Source organism: Grus americana, chromosome 3 (assembly GCF_028858705.1).
Source record: "Grus americana isolate bGruAme1 chromosome 3, bGruAme1.mat, whole genome shotgun sequence".
In the NCBI taxonomy this organism is placed as follows: Eukaryota; Metazoa; Chordata; class Aves; order Gruiformes; family Gruidae; genus Grus; species Grus americana.
This window is the reverse complement of record NC_072854.1, coordinates 94724880-94739012: the sequence shown is the minus strand read 5'-3', so window position 1 is coordinate 94739012 and position 14133 is coordinate 94724880. Positions and strand designations below refer to the sequence as shown.

Here is a 14133-nt window from a genome sequence, read left to right as displayed (position 1 = left end):
TGAGATCGCGCGAGTAGGACAGTGTCAGAAACAAAATAGCAAGCAGCCAATCAGAGCACAGTATAAAAAGAGGTGGGGCCTACTCCTCTAGGCAGAGGCTGCCATTGCTGTAGCAGGAGCAGGTTTCCTGCACTGACGCTGTGGGATGTGGGAAAAGGGTTAGGTCCTTCCAACCAATACTTGCAGCACTAACTGGCACCTCTTTATAAAAAGATGCCCGTTTGCTCTTTGAACCTTACTTTATTCATAGCTCTAACAACCTTTGATGGTGAAGAATTTCATAGCCTAGTTATATTGATATTCAAAACTGCATTAACCTAGCATGAAGATAATTTGAAGCATGCCAGGTCCTTAAGACGGTGCTTTGCTCGTGTGTTGTGACAGAACAGGCTTCATTATAAGCTTTTCCAGGATACTCTTCCATCATTTCTTCTGTTACTCTCTGATTCAAGATAAACAGCGCCAGCCTCTACCGTTCTTCGGCATTTCTACACCTTTATAACACTGTGCACTCACCCTTTCCAGTTCGCTCCATACCCAGTATTCCAGCAGCTGCACAACGGAGGAGTGAAAACAGTTTTCTTTCCAAAATAGAAGGTTTTTTTCTCCATAGGAAAGAAAAAACCACCCCATCTCAAGTTTTAGGTTGTGTTTACCATGACAGTATTTTCAAACAGCAGCCACAGAAGCAAACCAGTAGTGTTTCTCATTTTAATTGCATAAAACCAACATGAATAAATTTTCTCAAGCCTGTAAGTATACGGAGGTGTATTTTTTTAATACTTTTTGTATATTTTTATTTACAAAAGGGAAAAATGAGCCTACAGTTATAAGCCAAATAAAAAGGACAAGGCTAAAAGCAGAATAAGAGACAGAATAATGTGTGGGCTTTTACTTTTAAAAAAGTATCTAGAAGACAGAGGACACGCAGGGAGAGCTAACAGCCAGAGTGGCTGCTGATGCCCTTGAATTTGGAACAGTGTCTGAAAAAAGCCTCTTTTATCCCTCAATGTGTGGTGAAAGAGTCCAGAATAGAGCAGTACTTCACACCTCAGACGTACTCTGGAGCACTTGAAGCTCAATAGCCATATTTTTCATTGAGATGAGTCTTGCCATCACCACTTTGACCTAATGGAGAAAGAAGAAAAGTTGCATTATTTGTTTTCCCCTCTGATCCAAGATAAATTTGTATCCAAGTATGAAATAGTCTCTAGGCAGCACCAGTCAGACAAGCACAAAGACGGTAAGTCAGACTGGATATTACAATTCCAATAGTCTTTTGATTTATACTTATAATTCCTCTTAACCTTACTAATAGTGTCAAGATTACATCATATATGCCTGGGTTTGGTGGGGTTTTTTATTTTATTTCCCCCCCCCCTTTTTTTTTTCTTCCCTCTGGTTTCTTCATTATGCCAGCTTAGGCAGAAGATAAATCTGATTATTAGCAGGCAGAGACAGAAAAAGGAGCTCCCTCTTATGGACACAGCTCGCTTGGCTATCCCAGATCAGACCTCTGAGTTACGGAATCAGGTATTTTGTTCCAGTAGATTCATATGCCAAAGTAGTACAGTCTTTTCATTAAAGGATGATTCACCAGATTATAGTTTTCTTCAGTGAAATTTATTCTCATTTTTCTTACTCCCTTTAGAGCCTATCTACATTATAAGTCTGAAACAGCCTTAAAAAATTATAGTAATGAATTTACCAAATGCAAGCTAAGCTTTGAACTTACTATGAAAACCTCAATGTATGAAAATGAATTTTCCATTTTAGAGAAACAGAAAATTCATTACACTGTTTAAGAATAACCTCACGTAGCTAAAACCACTCTGGAACTAAAATAAAAAATGTGTTCAACTTTAACGTATATCGGATGCGTGCATCAGTTATTCAGTGCCTTCACCAAAGCATCACCAAGACTTCTCTCCAAAACACATTGCCCAAAGTTTGTGTCCCAATGACTTTTGCAAGAATCTGCAAAGAAGATTTTCAGATTTCCCAGACTTCTATGAAAACTGAGAATACTAAGATTGCTGGAGCATTTCTCTCTAGTGAAAGTTTGAGCTTGTCTTTCAACTACATCATCGTATCACTAGGTGTGAATGGAGTTCGCTCTTTCAGGTGTTACAAAACTGGAAACAAACCTGAGGTGTGTCCATCCATTGAGATAGAGCTACTACAGATATGGCCTGTATTTCGCTGCAAGACTTGCATGGCGATACAACAAATGTGGGGCATAACATGCCAGAAAACATCAGGTTCTGAGTAAAGAATTCCTGAATTACTTTTTTCTCAAGAAGTTATAAGGACGCCCTGACTACTTATTAGGAAGATTCTTGAGATATAAGACTAAAAATGGAAATGGTTGATACCTGCAGGAGGAATCCATATGCAGTAGTCTGGGTCATCATCTGGGTACTGTTTGGAAAAGAAAGGTTGTTGGACCTGGAAAAGGAGAAAAGATTTTTAAGGTGCTGCAGCTCTCCAGCAATGTGTCACAGCCACTGAGTTTCTCATTAACTCAGAGACAAATACCAAAAGGTGAGGGTTATTTCTATGAGAGTCAGGGGTGAAAACAATAGTACAGAGGAAAGAAGAAATACCAAACCCTCAATAGATCCAGTTTATTCCCAGCAGAGTCACAGAATAGAAATGCTGGTTAGATGGGACCTCTGGAGGTGATCCAGTCCAATCTCCCCATCAAAACAGGACCATTGCCAACTGTCCACTTCTGGACAGTTTAATCTTGGCATCTTAATGTTTGTTAGTATCATTTGACACAGAATTTATTCATGCAGAGAAAAGCTTTAGAGTAGGATTTTCAAGCAGCACTTTAGTGATTTCAACATGCCATCCCACTGAAGGTATGGGTTTAAGGTGACATTCAAAGTGGAGCATATAAAAGTTCAGCTGTTATATAAGGGTCACTGAGTTTTTCAAAAGAAAAGAAAAAACCCAAATTTTTCATATTTCACTGGCATCATTGAAATGTTTAAAGCAAATTGAAACAGGTCACTTGCAATTCAAATGTTGACACAGCAATGTCTTTTTGTTCCTAGATTTTTAAGTTTTGCCACATCAGCATCATTTTCTCAACGAGTTTTGTTTTCAACAACTTCAAATAGCTATACAAAAAAAAATTCATACAACTGTAGAGAGCAAGACTTAAGAGCTCAAAATATAGCCAAGTTACTCAGCACTGATTTGCATTACTCTGTAGTATCATGACACAGTCTTAAGTTATGCAGATGAAGCAATTTTTGATTCCCTTAAAAACTTTCCTTCCCAAATTATCCTCTAGAACAGTTCTTTTGGAAGACTAATGTTTTCCAAAACATTAGACTGCAGAGTTGAACTGTTTTTAAATACGGCTTGTGAACAGTCACTTTAAAATTGTTTTTCCAGTTTTACATGATTCAAAGTTATTCCTCAAATATTAAAAGAGAAAGAAAAAGAAAAGAAAGGAGAAAAAAAAAAAGCTGACTTCTGGTTGATATTTTCCATGCAAGATCTGAGCCCAAAGGCAGAGACAGCATGTGGAAAAAGTGATTTGTGATGGGAGAGAGAATACAGCTAAGCCATCTGGCATTTGGAGAATGCTCAGTGTTAAGAGTGAACTCTGCTGACTTGACCAGCTCAGCATGAGAAGCTGCCTTGTTCTCCCGTATTCATAGAAATGCTGTAACTTGGACTTTAACAGTATAAATTTACTCTTGCTTTCTTTATCAACGTGCTTTATAGGCCAGCAACAAAGGACAAATCTAAAGGCTGTGCCTACCCAATCCTTGGGTCCTTTGCCAGGACTAACAAGGCAGCAGTTACCACACACAAGCTGCAGGGAGTTAAGTTTCTTTAAGTAAGTGGTGCATGGCTAAAATTAGATGGCCACCACAAAGAAATCATCATAATGGTCAGAACTCATGGCCCACCAAGTATAGTAATCTTCTTTGATGGCAGTCAGCGGAAGGGTTGGATGCACTCTAAAGGGTAGAGCCTCACAATAATCGTTCGGCTAAGAGCAGGCTGTCCGAGGAGTTCCCTCCCAACCTCCAGGAAGGCAACAATTGCCTGAGTCCCAAAATGTGCAAGGCTCACATATTTTACATTTTAATACAAATCTTACCCACAGGAGGAATGTTGTTATCTGGTACATCCACTGAAATTTAGTAATAATTTGGTTGCAAAAAGACAATAATCTCTTAGACTTATCTCTTTCCACAACTTACAGAGCAGGATGAGGTTTGATAATGGCAATACAGACTAGCTACAACTTTAGTACAGCACGGTCTGTGTTGGCCAACGCATGCTTCCAAAGCTACTCTCCAAGGAAAGTTTTGCAATACCATTCCAAAACTCAGAGAACACCTATGTTCTTCAACACTTGTGATACAGGAGACGCAGCAATTAGCAGAGGCTAACTGCCAAGTGAAAAGGTAAAAAAATAAATTTGTGATTGAATTGAGAGCCTCTATCATGCTTGAAATGCTGTGCTTTACCTTTTCATTGGAGACTCCAAAATCTGTGTCCAATGGCAGTGTGTGGTTCTACATTTGGGCCTTAGTCAGCGGAAAAGCACTACTATCACCAAGTCATACTCAATCAAATTGATAGTATTTCACTAAAAACAAGCCTACTAAATGATTTCCTGAAACTCTTAAGCTGCAGGTGTCACGCTGTCATAACTGACCTTGCTTGAGCTATTGATTTTCTTAACTTTCTCAGATGCCTCTTCAGGTTCCTTACATACTGCCTCAGATGCTGGGAAGAAAGAAGATTTGTTTTATGACACATTACAAATGAGCAATTCTATCAGAAATAGGCTTATAGGAAGTTCGCATAAAAATGGATACACCCAAAAGGAAATCCAAGACAGCTCACTGCAACAAAATTAATACTTAAGACTGCTGAACATCTTTTTTATTTTTCATAGATTTATTAATTTATGTTTAATAGACTGTCAGTCACCTACCTGAATGTGGTTTAATAAGGTCCTCTATTTGGGATTCTGTAACACACTTTGGTTAGTGGCAGATGTTTGTTTTCTAACAGATATCCTTTATCTGTAATCACTGCAGTGACTGATTTAGAAGGAAACAGTAGGAAATGTGCAGGACCAGTATGCCTTATTTAAAAAAAAACAAACCCCAAAACTTTACAGTAACATAGGTGAGAGGAATACAGAAGAGATAGAAGTATGCCTTGTTTTTCTGCCACTTAATCTGAAATATTTAGACTCTTGCATCTTAAGTATATGGATGAGATTATGAGGACAGGATGACATTCTTAAGAGTCTGGGTTATGAAAAAATAGAAAATTTATACAGATCTCCTCCATATGTTTAGTAAACCAAAGTGTCTTCATTTTGAGGATCTGATTTATTTATTTTTCTCTGTACATGTAGAGGGGTCATCGGGGCCATTAACAGATTGTTAGCTAATGTTATATAGTATTTGTGACTTTATAAAAGAATGTTCTGTTGTACTGTAGTCTTAAGAGCTACTGCAAGAGAATAAGGGAGGAAAAAACCATTACATTTATGCTCCTAAATTAAAATAATTTTTCTTCCCTTCTCATGCTATTTTTTAAAAACAAAGAATCTCAAAGCTGTTTATGGCTATGAAAAGCAAGGAGAACTGAAACATAGTTGAAGTGACCTGTCTTCACCATGCACTTAGCACTTCCCAAGCAAAACACATTCCTTCATTTCAATTCTAGATTCTTTCAGTTCTAGATCAGGCTTAGTTTCCTTATACTGACAGAAGACAACAAGTCCTATAGGCAGTTTCTAAACCCACATGCTACTGTACAATAGAATCTAAATTGTATTGCTCACCTTGAGATTTATCTTGTGAGGGTCCCATCTGAGATTTATTCCTTAGTATCTTTGGCTCAGGCAGAAAACGAACCTCTGTAGAAGAAAAAAGAAAGAGTTAGGTTAGCACTCTGCAGTAACTCTGATGAGGAGCACTAGCATCCCTGAGACAAAGTACAAAAGGCAATTCAGCTACATTTGTCTCAGAAAGAACTCTTCTCTCAAAAGTCCTCCAAATTATTTTGTCCACCTGTCCTGGTTTCCACTGAGGTAGAGGTAATTTTCTTTCTAGTAGCTGGTACAGTGCTGCATTTTGGATTTAGTATGAGAATAATGTTGATGACACACTCATGTTTTTAGTTGTCGCTAGGTAGTTGTGGTATCTACACTAAGTCAAGGACTTTTCAGCTTCCCACACCCTGCCAGGTGCACAAGAAGCTGGGAGAGCACAGCCAGGACAGCTGACCCAGGCTGGCCAAAGGGACATTCCCTGCCATATCACGTCAGGCTCCGTATAGAACTGGGGAAGCTAGCTGGGAGGCAGGATCGCTGCTTGGAAACAGACTGGGCATTGGGGTTTTTTTTGCCCTTTCACGTGTGGTAAGCCATTGCATTTGTGCATCGCTTGTTTTAGATATATTATTATTATTATTATTATTCTCTTCCTTTGTTATCCTATTAAACTGTCTTTATCTCAGCCCACGAGTTTTGTGGGGTTTTTGTTGGGGGTTTTTTTTTTGCATTCTTCTCCCCATCCCACTAAGGAGGGAGGGGTGAGCAGGCAGCTGCGTGGTGCTTAGTTACTGGCTGGGGTTAAACCACATTACAATACATTAAAGACAAACTTGCAATCAGTTAAAAAATACTTTTCAAAAGCAACCTGTCCAGCATTAAGACAAAAAGTTAGAATTTGGTTTCTGCCATCAAACACATCGTTTACTGAGAAACATCATTACTGATTTTTCAAATGCATCAAGCTGATCTGGAAAAGGAGGGACTTGAAATAAACCACACTGATACAAGGAAGATACTTCTCCATTACCACTTTTAAATTATTTTTCCTCCTTACAAATGGATCTGAAGCTTTACACAAACATTTGTTTTCTTATTCACTCCCCTGCCAACAACACATTGTAGTTTTCATATAGACACTCATTCTAATGAAAGCATGGCTTATCAAAATAAGACCTTTCTTGAGTCCAGGAGATTTCTTCTATTCCACCAAAAGTATGAAAAACTGACTGCCAAGCAGAGTTTCAACTGGAACCACACGAAACTCAGCTGTTGGCACATGGACTCTGGACTCATGGCAAAAATCTATGGAAAAGGAATCTGCTGGACAACCTGTGCCTCAGACCTTAGGAGATTCACATGGCTCTGAAAAATTCAGCAGTAACAGACTCAGCTTCATTACTGGAAAAATAAAAAAACAATGGTTTACCATCCTGAAGGGATTCTGGATTCTTGTTATTGCAAGGAGAACCATTGGGAGCATTAGTTTCTTCCTCTGTTGTCATTTTCATTTCGGGGTTTGATGCTCTGCTGTTTATTGCCTCTACTCCTTGCTCCTCCTCCATTTCCTCTTCTTCTTCCTCTTCCTCCGGTTCATCATCTTTCATTTTTAACAAGCTTTCAGGGATGTCTGGACGCTTAACAGGCAACTTCTGCGGGAGAGAGACTTGTGCATCAGTGCCAAGACAAATGGAGATAGATGTCACAGATACTCATTACAGAAGAAAGCACCTATATTACTGTCACAGAGACAGCTAGTAAGGAAACACTCTCAGGATGAAGAATAGTTAGGTTTTAAAGAAAAGTTATTAATAGAGATGGAAGATGAAAAAATATGTCCAGTCCATAGACAAGGAGTGTAGTCTTTTTGTAAGAGGGACAGTGGAAACTGAATCAATCTCGGATATGATCTTAGCTACAAGATCAAGAAAAACAAAGGAAAATGAAGGACCAGCTGCTGAGGTATAGCAGTGGTTCAGCCTGATGTCCCCAGACTGCTCTACCTGATCCACTGCCTTTTGACCGCACCTGTGCCCCAGGAGACCGGCTGTACAAGGGCAGAGAGTGGCAACTGCTAGCAGTAAACAACATCCAACAGCCACTGCTTGCTGCCCTGTGCACCTTCCACTGTTGCAAGCTTGCGCCTCCCTGCTGTTTCCATGTGTGTGAGAAGACGTGGTTGCCACCTACAGCCTCCATAGCCTGAGAAGGTGTGGGAGAAACAGCCTCTGACTTGCAGCACCAACTTACCCCCAGGCTTCCAGTTTTCAGCTTGAATTTGCTCCCCCCTTTCATCGCACCAAAGAGAGGCAGGGTGATCTTTTTAGGCTTGTTCTCTGCTTCCAGACTGTTACTTCCACTCCTAATAAAAATTAGATATAAAGGAAAACCATGTACACAGTATCAAACAAGTCTTATATTTACAAATAAAAAAAAAAATCTGCAAATTAGAAGTGGATATATAAAAATCCTTTTAGTACTCTCTCATTCACAACATCCAAGGAAGAAACTGCAGGAGATGACCCCTCCACCCTACATACATGTAGAAGTCAGATACTTGCCATAACAGGAAGCAAAAAATAAATAAGAAAAAAAATTTATCACACAGACTCCCTTACATTCAATTGCACACACATAATTACATATGTATATATGTATATATAAAAACACAACTCAGAAGCCAAACTTCAATTTAAGTAAATTAATTAAGTAATTAAACCTCTAATCAAGCTGCCACTAGCAAATGATGAACCCAGCACATGCCCTCTTGAATTGCAGTGGTTGAAAAGCCACTACACGTGACTTTAAGGTACATTTCATGGAGTTAAAAGTGGTTTTCATGGTGTACATAATACCTGTAAAATTCTTCAGTTCCTTTTGGATGTAGGTTGGGGAAAAAAATAAATGAAAAAAAATCTGACACCATGCTTCTAATCCCTTCCCCCTCTCATCCTCCCAGTGTGAGCTTATCTTACTCCATCTTTGTGGTGCATCTGCCTCAACCATAGATGCTGCAACATCTAAAAGGCACAGTGGCTCTTTAAAGAGATGAGCCAGGTAGTTTGGAAGGCCATCCTGCTTTTGTGTTTGGAAAGCTGTCCATTTACTGGGCTTACACAACTGCCTACAGGTGATAACAACAATGTAAAAGTAATCCTTGTACACTTTAGCCAAGACTTACTGGGGCTTCAGCTCAGGCAGTTCTGCAGGCTTGACAAGCTTTATTAACCCTTTCAGTCTCTGTTGCTCTTTCTTCAGTTCAAACGACCGCAAGTGAAGCTTCTTTCGTGCCACACTGTCCAAGGTGCATCCTGATTTTATTTCGGTCATGAATTCGTCCAAGGAATCTTGAGCTGCTGGCTGGGACTGGACTAGGCAAGATAAAGGGAAGATACATACTGTTACGGGTGGGGAGATGAAAGTTGTACTCACCAAGCCCTACCTTTAGAGAATAGGTAGATATGAACAACTATCCTCTCTGCAAGTTTCTGTTGAATGGTGAAATAATGAAGGTTGTTAGCCCTAGAAAGATGAAAGCATTTCTCCTAACATAAGCCGTACAGTTAACCTTAATCAACTTACGTAATAAAACCTCTCCTAAAACTGACTGTTTCTTATGAGTAACTGTCTCTATTCTAGGTTGTTCATCTCACTGCGATATCTGCCATCCCTAAAAAAGTGGCTTAGGGGTTCTTTTTGTAGTCACAGAGTAAAATAAACACAGCTACAAAGAATCCCACACCACTGCATAGGGAATCCCATTTTGGCTTTCCTGGAATGTTTGTGTAGTAACATTTGCAAAGCTCAAAATGAATCAACGCATGATGCTGCCTCCTACCCCTGGATGACAAACAAAAAACCCCAGGAAAACTCATTTCTTGGGTTTGAACAATGCTTCAGAAGTTTTTATATTGTGTTCAAAAGTAACTTGGAGGCAAACAGAAAAACATTGCTCCTAGAATTTTAACGAGCCTTTTGAGAGGCAGTCTTCTGCCTGTTAATATTGTATGAAAAGTGGCAATCTGATATTTATTTGCTGCATTATAAGCATTTATGTATATATGTACAAGAATAATTGTGACCAATGAGTTGTTTTCAGTTCAGCTTAAGCTAATTAAGAAGCACTTGAAATTTTAAATGTGTACAAATAAAATAGTATAAGTTATTGTTAAGAGTACACATTCAAGCAGTTTTACATGACACAAATATTTAGAGAAAAGTCTCATGTTTACAAATGGATTCAATTGAAAAGGACATTGCTTATCTAGAACAAAACAGTTTACAATCTGCAAATACATCAAAGCCACAACAGTGACTGTTCAAAGATATACAGAATTAAAAGGCTCCAAAAGATAAGAAATAGTTGTAGCATCCACCTCCATGCAAATATAAATGATGACAAAACATGTCATAAAAGAAATTCAGATAGAAATACCCTTCTTTTTCCTCTACAGTATTTGTATGAGCTGAGACAAAAAAATCATCAATGAAAAGGTATTGATAACAGTTTGAAACTCCTAGCAGGCAGGAGGTCAGCAGAATGATCATTTGATTTAAACACCAAATTTCAAAGATAACATTTAGTGTCTAGACAGATAATTCAGAACAATTAAAGGTACAGTTCCATAGCTTGCTTCTTTAGCTGCGGAACAGTGTAAGAGTGCTTCAATAGCGAGCGATCTTCTGTGAGTCAGATTATCCTTCTTGCAAATAGGATTCTCTGCTTGATTTCACCAACAGTGCCAAAGATCAGGTAGTTCAGCTTACAGGGTTACTGTTAGCATTCAGTATCTGTTGCAGCAGCTTTCTACGCTATTGAAGTAAAATTTGACATTGCTAGGAAGTAAATCAATCATGACTATTATACTTTATGTTCTGGGGAAAAAAGCTATAGGGCTATTTACTGCACCATCAACTTATTGATAATTTTCTCCTGAACAGGCAACCAAAGATGAGACTGAAGAGCTCTATGTATTTGATTTTCATTCAGCTGCATCAGTGAATGAGACATATCAAGTCAGTCCATCAGTAGTTAATTCTGAAGAACTCCAGAGAACAATTTGTGAACTTCTACTACGATCTTGGACAACCACTTAATTCCTCCCAAGTGCTTGGTGAGAGGTGTTGCAATTTAGCCTGTCATTCACTCATTGGTATCTCTACCTCTTGCCCTTAGGCTACAAATAATCGTTCTGAGCAAGCAAAAGCGTGTTAAGGTTTCAGAACTGTATGTAATGCAGCAGCTTTGCCAGACAGCTCATGACAGTGGTAAGAATCATCCATGATGAATACCCATGTTCTTGGCTTACGCTTGTACTCAACATCTGTTATTAACCCAAGGCATCCAAAGAAATCAGTGAATATTGCATCATTAGGTACTTTGTTTTCTCTATGTTTTATCCTGGCCTAGTTTTAGGAGATTCCCATCCAATACTGAATTACACTGTATTGCAATAAATGCTGAGACTGGAGTATTTTCCAAGGCTCTAAACTAGCTGTATAACCAGTTACAATTTACCGAACCATGATAACATATATCAGAATTGTATGCTGTTAGTAGAAGTCTATAAATGAATTGATTCTTCCTTCTCCCAGCCTCTACTACAATATGATTTAGCAGTGTTGTTGAGAAACAGTATCAGCAGAAACAAAGGCATCATAACATATGAAAGCTTGGAATTACATGTCTCAGACAAGATAAAGCATTAGCTTCTCCTGCTAGCTGATTGTTAACTACTTATCAGTACAGTCATGCTGAAAACAATTCCTTCAAACGCTGAACTGACCCATCAGTTCGAATGCTCAGCGGAACAGTAAGGTTTTCTGAACAGTGATCTGGTATAATCAATCACCAACAAAATTGCTGATACAAATGAGTTTCAGTGTGGGGCTGAATTACTGGAGAGAAACATACCTGTATAATGCACAAAAGATAGCCCAGCTGTCAGATTGCTGCTAGGCTTCCTGGAGAGAAATTCTTCTGACAAACTGACATTGCAACCTTTATTGATGCCAACTCTGTTAAAAAGCTTTTTTGTACGAACAACCAGCCCAAACACATTTCCTTCATGCCTTTCTTTCATTCCACAAGACATCAGCAGTAACAGAAAGCAAAATGCAGTTATTTGTACGGCAAGCTTTTAAATCTAACTCACTACCAGATACAGTCACCACTTTGGAAAGGCTCTACCTTTGTACACAAAGACATAATCCTAGAACCTGAATGGCACCCTCATAAGCCTAGCAAGTTCACTGAACGTACAGGCTAAGCATCAACTGCTTTGACTCCACATTTCTCTTTTCCCACCTTGCTTTTTTAAGGTGCATTTGGAATGAAAGAAGTGAAATAAAAGATACTGGCTCTCCTGTCAGTTTTGTGTTCTTCCCTTATAAATGGTTTTGGAGGGAGTAGAAAAAAAGTGTTCCTCAAATTGGGTCAGTTTCATTAATACGGGCAGATAAACAGTAATAATGCTCGCCCCTCTTAAGCTCCAGGAGCTTATACACTCACCTCCTTACCTTAACTTAGATATTACAGATATCCATAAGATACATTTTAATCTCTATACTGTTCTTTATGAAAAGCACTATGATCAGATAAACTTCATGCCTTACCTTTCCCTGAAGCCTTTAGCTTCTCCGTTATCTCAGAAAGCTCATTTTCAGCTTCATTTAGCTTTGTGACCTATGAAAGAACAAGACGCTTAGAAGATCTTTTTATGTTCTTAAAAATCCCGTTTTAAGAGTTACTCAAATATCCTACCAAATTACCTCCATTTTTCTACTTCTGATCTTTGACCAGGAGTTCCTGGGCTGAAAAAAAATATAATCTAGATTGTTCCTAAACAACTTATCAGTCTTTTCATATACTGTTCAAATAATTTTCTGAAACAGAAAAATATGTATAGTGCTTCCACAGCAATGTTATACCACCACTGTAATCCTCCAACCATCCCTACCCCCTGCTCCCCCACACCCTCTTGTCTGTGTAGGACTTTTAGTCGTCATACCCTGGTCAGTGCGAACTGCTTATTCTTTGAAGCAGAATGAGATCTTTCTTTGTGATGTGCACTTGAAAGCTTGTAATTGTTTTCTGATGGTTTAAAGCTATTTTAAAACTATCATGTTCCGGTGCTTCATTCATCCACTGTTATGATCCATTAAGTAGAAGGCAATACTACACAGGCAAAATCAAGGTAGTATGCTTCCACTTTAATAAAGTAAGCAATTTTTTTAGGTATTTACAGATATTGTCCACAAAGCAAAAAAACACTATTCAGAGCTGCAAAGTGCTCTTGCCTCCCCTAGTTTATGACAAATAAAAGTCTTGTACACAGTGACAGAACTCAAGGACTGAAGCCTGTTCTCCAGAGAAAGGACAACACAAGCAGCTGCAGACTACTTTTTTAGCAGATTGACTTGGTCTTAAGCCATGACACTTTCCCGTAACAGGGTAGTTCATTCTCTTTGGCCAGTCATCCTGTTTGCTTAAGGTAGCAGATACGTGCCAGTCTGTAGCAGTCACAATGACTGTTTCTGTGATGTGGATACTAAGTACTAAACTGAAATAACAAATCACTTTTTGTTGCTGTTAAAAAAGTCTAAAGATTTCTTCCATATCTCATTTTTTCCCCTCTCAAAACCTCAGAAAGCCTCTCGTTCTACAATCAACAAATCTAGTCTGATTTTATTCTAACTTGGCCAATTAATATCTAAAGGTCTGAAATGGTACTAAGAGTTCAGGCTAACAAAAAGATCAGGAAATATTTTTTATTTTCCTTCTTAGTAACAATACATGCATGAGAGAATAAGCCTAGCATGTCATAATAATTCTTCTTACCAGGGAGTCATAGGTCTCTGGTTTTTCTTCTATTTTACCAGCTTTTTTCATTCTGTTCAGTCGTTTCTTTTCTACAGCACCAGTTCGATCAAGGAAGGTGTCATCATCACTGTCATAAAAATCCTCATCTTCCCAGTTCTTTGATTTCCTTTTTCGGGATACTGGGAAAGGTAAAGGAGAGGGCAAGAAAAAAAAAATTATTTGCATACCACTAAGCAATAAAACAAATTCAAAATAGCTATCTCAAATCCTTAGTTTAGGGCTTTTAAGGCAATCACAGCATTTGACTGGTTATTCACCTGCTTCTTGCCTCAGTACTCCCCGAGCATCAAGTAACCTGCAAGCCTCCAGTGCGCACTGTATCATTGCTTCCTTCTTCTTTCCTGAATGGAGAACCTCTGCCACCAGCTGCTTCCCTGATGCATCATCCACGGGCAACCTGTTCAATTCAAAGGATCAGAGGACA

The 14133-nt window shown here is 38.7% G+C and overlaps 1 protein-coding gene across 1 annotated transcript in view; it reads right to left on the bottom strand.

Annotated features, from left to right (window-relative positions):
• Positions 1 to 699: 699 nt before the first annotated feature.
• The window catches only part of SLC4A1AP (solute carrier family 4 member 1 adaptor protein), a 17512-nt gene continuing 4078 nt past the window's right edge, over positions 700 to 14133 (bottom strand). Inside the window, exons 5-14 of the mRNA XM_054820527.1 lie at positions 13967 to 14106; positions 13668 to 13828; positions 12443 to 12512; positions 9009 to 9198; positions 8078 to 8189; positions 7257 to 7479; positions 5837 to 5911; positions 4691 to 4761; positions 2376 to 2448; positions 700 to 1128 (exon numbers count right to left, since the gene is read on the bottom strand). Of these exons, the coding sequence (XP_054676502.1) occupies positions 1079 to 1128; positions 2376 to 2448; positions 4691 to 4761; positions 5837 to 5911; positions 7257 to 7479; positions 8078 to 8189; positions 9009 to 9198; positions 12443 to 12512; positions 13668 to 13828; positions 13967 to 14106 (1165 nt within the window). The 3' untranslated portion in view covers positions 700 to 1078. The remainder of the gene's footprint in view (positions 1129 to 2375; positions 2449 to 4690; positions 4762 to 5836; positions 5912 to 7256; positions 7480 to 8077; positions 8190 to 9008; positions 9199 to 12442; positions 12513 to 13667; positions 13829 to 13966; positions 14107 to 14133) is intronic.